Source organism: Danaus plexippus (genome assembly GCF_018135715.1).
Source record: "Danaus plexippus chromosome 9 unlocalized genomic scaffold, MEX_DaPlex mxdp_26, whole genome shotgun sequence".
In the NCBI taxonomy this organism is placed as follows: domain Eukaryota; kingdom Metazoa; phylum Arthropoda; class Insecta; order Lepidoptera; family Nymphalidae; genus Danaus; species Danaus plexippus.
The window spans coordinates 161439-168200 of record NW_026869848.1 but is presented as its reverse complement, the minus strand read 5'-3'; the positions used below and the strand labels follow the sequence as shown (position 1 = coordinate 168200).

The following is a 6762-nucleotide window of genomic DNA, read 5'->3' as shown; positions in this document are numbered from 1 at the left end:
TATTTGAATCGTCCTATAAATGTACATAATAAAGGCGGTGGCGGAATGCTGAAGCTCTGTTGAATACAGTCGGTGAAACTTTCAACTGTTATAATTTATAAACGCCATGTTTGTGGCCCTCACACGCACGGCCACACACCGGCACGGGCGCTGAACGGTTTTGTCTAATAAAAATCGATTCCAATTTGCTGGCCACACCTTATAGTCCCTACACTGACATTTTTTTTAATAGAGGAGCAAAAACATTCGGAGGCGTTACGTCTGCTGACTCTCCAGGCGCTATTACTTACACGGAGATCCCTGAAGCACTAAGTCACATTACACACTCGATACTCGGGTTCTCCTTTAGGCGGATTTTAAACTTTTGATTTGTCTGAGTTACGAGAAAAGTCTAATTACTTCTGTTCTTTCCCCGAAATAAACAATATTTTTCGACACGACGTTTACAAAGTACTCTGTTATAATGTTACAAATTTTCGATAGTAAAGATGGAGAAATGAATTAGTAAATATAATTAATTAGTAAATATTGTACGTAATGAAAAGTTATATGACAGCCTTTATGAAACTTCATTGTTATTTTATTAAAAATACGAGACCTTTTATTTTACTTGCGTCAATGAAATAAGTTGCGTCTCAATGTGAATCTGAATAATTTAAAGCGTAAAGCGTCCCGTAAGTATACAAATCATACTATTTCTATACTTAACTTTCAAACATGCAATTTAAACTAATGACCGTCAAATTTCGGTCGCCTTAGCGCAGCCGCTGACTATGGAATAAAGGCTGCTTTGATTTGAATTAAATATACTAAGATTAGCTTTCATTTATGGTGATCAGGTCACAGATGTGTTCTCGAGATGCCGACCGCCGACCGCCAGGCGTAGGGAATGCAGAAAGAATTGATGTTACCAAACGTGTCAATTGCCTCATCACAGATGACAGCGGCGAGTGTGCGCCCTCTGACCTCCACTACGCAATGTCGACGCTTTTAGAAATAAATTGCAATATAATATTCACTGGCTATTATCATTTTCAAAGTGTATTCAGATTTTTAATCTCGAAATTTATTTCCAATATTGAGTAATATATCCTCCATGAGATATGAAGGTACAGCATGAGACAGTATATTTAAATTAAAAGAAATGTAACTTATTTAACGTGAAGGAATGTAAGCCCGTCGGTGTTTATGTAATCCAGGCTGAACTCACGAATATCTGTATTATACAATGTAGCTGTGGCCTGCGGCCTGTGGAGGCGGAAACGAGACCGGACTACACTTGGATGGGAGAGCACCTTCACCCGACGCGACTCACGACTGTGCCTTTCTAAGACGCCTACATCGACACGATCATTTACAATTTAATTAACACAAAATATGAATGTCATTAATTCAATTTCAAACAGTGACGAGTCACAAGAATAATAGCGACAGAAGTTTAATAATATTTAAGTTTTCTATTTACAAGGCTGGAACACTCGCCTCAGAAGCAGCTTGTTGAGCTTGAAAGGAAGTTTGATAATTTAAGTTCTCTGTTTACCTGAAATACATATTTTTGCATCGTATTATATAGCAGCCTGCTTCATCAACATTGCCCCTGAGTCTTCACCCATACCTAGAACTGTTCATCTGCAACTCATCGAGGACTGTAAATATAATCGTGCATTAATCACCTACCTATGACGCCGGACACCCCACACTCCACGCCATAAGCCGACACCGTTTAAAGTCGAGTTATTATTAAGACACACACGTCTTTGTCAAACTTTGTCTTCATGGATATAACAAACAAGTGACGTCTGGGACCGGTTTTCATCACACTTTCATCATCGATACTTACAATCGATGTATCCGGTTGTATTGTGAGGATTTCATCACCAGCTCATTTAATTTTACCTTCAAATTAACGACCTCTCACAAAACGCCTCTTTTGTTATAATACTCAGTTATTAGCTGTACATCGAATTGCGTTAACCAAGTTTTAATTTAATTTAATTGTAAGCTTCATGTGATGGGAGAGCATCTTAACATTCTTAATTATCAGTCATTAAGTCAGTTCTCGCTTTGTTGATGAGCTCGAGCGCTTATTGTGAAGTCTTTATGGATTAGGATTTGAACAGATCTACTTATGCAATGAATCTGTAATAATAATGGCGAAACCACAAACAGCGACTTACCGCGAACGTAGTTATTATATAAACGATCCTAAAGTAAGTTTATAATGTAAATGTATGTATAATGTGCAAATTACTTGCATTTCGTTTATAAGAAATTGATATATTGAATTGTTCGTTATTGGAAGTTTCTGGGGCTTCAAGTTGCGCCCGTCCATAGTCTACACTCTACAGTGTCATCATGGTAAGCAGTAGTCGGGATGTCCGGGGGTGGTGAGGAGCGGGGAGGGCGGGGTTGGAGGCCGAGGGGGGCTCCGTGAAAGTGTCCGAGGAGGCTCTATATGAGAATCGAGACGGCTCGCGCGCCACACTCGGTGACCTGCAGGTGAGTTTAATATACGGTGTACTAGTGACTACTACATCTCATATTATTATATGGAAGTGTTCACTTAATATAACGCTAACCTTTGTTATAATTTTAATATTTAAATTTATTTAGTCATCCTCGCTATAGAGCGTAGACACGCCTTGATATCCTCGATCTAGATTACCAACATTGATTAGTAACGAACCTTTGATAACTTGACTAAAACGCATCTAATGTTATAATAGCTTTAAGTAGTGCAGTCTGTCATGAGCGTCATATGAGTCATCAGATATATTATAAAAGGTCGGTAAACACGAGTGTGTGGCGTTAACTTAACTTAAATTGTATCAAAATATACAACAGTGAGTGTGGAAGTGGTTTAAGAGCTAGAACAACTTTCCCGCGAGTGATACGCATCTCACGTTATGCAATACTAAAGGGACGAGTCGAGGCCCCGAAAGAAGCCCGGGCCCGCATGTCGGGCCCCGAGATCCGAAGCCTAGTCATAGAGACTCCTACTGAGGGGGACATTTAGAATGTCCTAGTACCTGCCCGATGGGACGGTTCTCCGGCTGTCGGTGTACTAATCCGCTAAACTTTATTTTACGTTACCTTAGTCATGTATAGTCGAGTTAGTATTGAACGTGCGAGTGAAATAAGTAACCGGATATAAATAATATGCAAATAACATGCATATGGGTTCGTAACGATGCTACCGTAAAGTACAAGCGATGCTTTAAAATGAATGCCTTCCGAGTATCTCTTACTTCAAACGCACGCAGCATGTCACGCGTGTCGTGCGCATTCTAATCTTTCGTAATCAATTATCATTCGCAGGAGTCGCGCGGAGTAGCGTCGCCCGCGAGGATCCCTCCTTTAACTTTCACTTTGAACGTTTGCCAAATTTGAATATGAAACCTAGTCTCGATTCCGGCAACATTTACTCGACTCGATCTGGAACCTTCGCTGATATACAGATTATTTTTAAAACTTGTTTGTTATGGATAGCTTTAATTAAAAGTTTAAATAAAACTTGTTAATATGAAACAAGTATAATTAAGTTACGTAAGTCGAGGGAGCGTGTGTTTGTTTTTGTGAATCGCTCTCACATATATCATCACGTGTTTAGATATAAAGTGGTTTAAACGTCGGAATTTTGTTATTATTCGATTTGAAACGAGTAATACTGGTCATACATCACCATCACCATCACCATCACCATCACCACAGATAATCATTTATCGCATCATCTTTTACGATTTCAAATCAAACCATTTAGATTACATGACATCTGAATAGTTTAGAACAGTAACAGAATTTATAAAGGAAAGAATTTTCTTAACCACATCTATATATAAGATATTTTTCTTCGTTGTCTGTTTATATAGATATTATCAAAAAGCCTGGTAGGGTTGATGCTGCTTGTACGTTACACGTTCCACTCATATACTGAGAGGATAAAGCCTTTGTCTTATTTTACACAGTGATCATAAAATTGTGAATTGACAATGAATTAGTGTGGGCCCAGAGGGCGCTAGTTGGGTATATTGTCTGTAACACGATATGTTTTTTAAATATCTCTTTTCTTCCGATCAGATCTCACTTTGAAGTCTTTACAATGAAGTGTTTGTTGGTGTTGTGCGCGCTCGTTGCCGCGGCAGCTTGCTACCCTCAGCGCGAGGGAGCCGCCTACAGTAAGGAGGCCATCAAGCAAGCCCAGAGCACCTCGCTCATCCCCAAGGACGCCATCATACAAAAGGTATAGATTTCCTACACAGTCATACATGTTTTAGTGCGCGTGACATAGATCAACAACGATGACGATGTTCGCAGGTCCAGGAAGGAGTGGAGCTGGCGGCCTACGAGTCTATCCCCGGGAACCAGAGGATCAATTTGTTCGAGATCCTTGGAGACCAGCTGCCCTCGGAGGTCATCAACAACCTGCAGAGTCAGATCGACCATGTCGGACAGAACTAGTTTTATTTAGACCTTAAGAAGCCAGAGAACGATGACCATTAAAACATCTATATTAAGAAGATTACATCTGAACAGTACTGATCTGACTACGCTTAGAAATACATTTGAAACAGAAATCCACCAAAACTGTGCCGCTGATTTCGTTCTACTGTTCGTTTTGTCGGGCCCGTGGTCCAACCGTTGATTAATAGTTAGTTACAATAAGACTTTTATAAGCGACCTCGACGCGACGCTGGGAAAGACGTTTAAAAGAATCAGCTTTCAAACAAACAAGGACCCAGTTGAACATCGACCAAGCAGCGAGGCGCCTTATGACGGTCTTATTGATAGCGTCCGCTTCACAGAACTAACAATAAATAATTTATTGGTGAAGCACAACAATATGAATGTGATATGTGACGTCATTTTGTATGTTTGTTAATGATTTGTATTAATTATTAAACGCTCGTCGAGTACCGCCCCGTGTCTGACTCTCGCTCTCCTCGCCCACAGCACACCTCTGATGTTATTCATATTCCTAAATAACAATGCTGAAGTAAGGCTTTCACGAGTATATCTCTCCTAATATGTCTCTTTGTAGCCACTAGATCTTGAATTATATTAGCCAACATTTCTTTTTTTATATTTATAGTATGAAATATATTTTAAAAACCATGGTGAAAGTTACGGCAAGACATCCGTTCATTAAAGTCGATAATATAAAACAAATATCTGGTGACGGAATGATACAAGGAGAATAAATAAAGGAATGTCAAATGTTCGATCAAGGCAACGCTTCACAAAAAAAAACTGAATCTAATAGAAAGCTCCGGTGGAAGCTTCATGTACAATAGCAGGTATCTGGCACCTAATGGAGACGCTGATCATTTCTGTAACCGTTGAGAAGTCTTTATTAATTTAATTAAGAAATAAAATAATAAGCAAGTATTAAATGAGAAGACGTCACGGTTCAACTCCACAGAGCTTAGAAGTATCACTCAAATATTATAAGGACAATTATGTCATTTAGACGTCTCGTCGGTATATTTTTCTTGCGAACAGGACTTCACAAATACATGATTTGACCATTTAGTAAATATATTTCAAAATAATTGGATAAATATACAAGTTATTTTTAATGAAATACTTTCTTTGTTTTTTTTTTTTATTTGACATTAAGTTTATTCCGTGTCAAACCGTCACAATTAAGATGTCTGTTCTCTTTTCTTGGTTATATCTCGGATTTTATTGAACAGACTGTCGGTGCTTAAACCTCTGACTAGACATCCGTCCAAATAAATATTATGTACAAGATAGATTACGAAAGAAAGGTCTTATATATTCCATTGAGTATTGTCAGCAGTACCTAGGATATGAGGAAATCTAGTGTGTTCTACCGTCGGTGACCCCGGCCGCCGATGATTTGGTAGACTTTTTTAAACAACAATAAATTGATATTGTTACTTCATACAGAGAAAGTGCGAGTGTTTGGTACATTTACCACACAATATACATATGTATATCTGTACGTCATTAGTCTTTACACAGCTATAGAAAGTAGGCATCTGAAATTGTTTAAAAATATCGGATCATTAAACGAAACTATAATACATAACGATCCTTTTTTACGATCACACCAGCCTAAAAGATAGCTTTCTCACAATTATTTGATGTGAACGGAAACACAAAAAATAAAGATGAAAGCGCAAACTTACAAAGTATCTGGTGTCGTCATAGTTATCGTTGCGTCAGTTATAAATGTAATTCCACGTAACATTATGCAAGGCTTATAAATCAAATTATTATGATTAGAATACTAATGTCATGGAGAAATTGAGTTGCAGCACAATAAAGTAAAACCCTGTATACCGTGTGGTAACGCAATGGTAGCGCCATCTATTAACAGCTTTACGAACTAAACGAGAGATAGATCTTTGTAAACGTCTATGTAAACCATTGTACAGATGGCGCCAGTGAATCACGACTCCCTGTTAAAATAAGTTTATGAAAGCTTTCAATATATTTATCTTATAGTTTTCTTTAATTCCAGTTGTTTGAAGATCACTTTGAATTGAATAAAAAGTTGTATTACTGATTTTATAGTTCTGCTGAATGTTATCTTTTTTATTTCAGACGGCCTACCTGATGGAGGTAGTACCGTCGCCCATAGACATCCGCAACGTGGAATTGCGGATGTCTTGCCACTCTCGATTAGGGAAGAGGGGCAGGAAAAAGTGGGGAAGGGTGGGAAAAGGGAAAGGGCAACCGGCTCTCTCACTTATCAGACGAAACGCAGCCATTAAAGACTACTTCACGCCGTTTTTC

The 6762-nt window shown here is 38.5% G+C and overlaps 1 protein-coding gene across 2 annotated transcripts; it reads left to right on the top strand.

The window, feature by feature from the left end:
• Positions 1-2410: 2410 nt before the first annotated feature.
• On the top strand, positions 2411-4915 carry LOC116767766 (uncharacterized). 2 transcript variants are annotated; one of them, XM_032658238.2, is made up of 3 exons: positions 2411-2499; positions 4078-4240; positions 4315-4915. In XM_032658238.2, exons 1-3 carry the CDS (start codon positions 2456-2458, stop codon positions 4456-4458), a joined length of 351 nt encoding a protein of 116 aa, XP_032514129.1. In that variant the 5' UTR covers positions 2411-2455; the 3' UTR covers positions 4459-4915. The 2 variants fall into 2 exon arrangements, with proteins under 2 accessions (XP_032514129.1, XP_032514130.1); XM_032658239.2 differs by lacking the exon at positions 2411-2499 and adding an exon at positions 2744-2784.
• The last annotated feature ends 1847 nt before the right edge of the window (positions 4916-6762 follow it).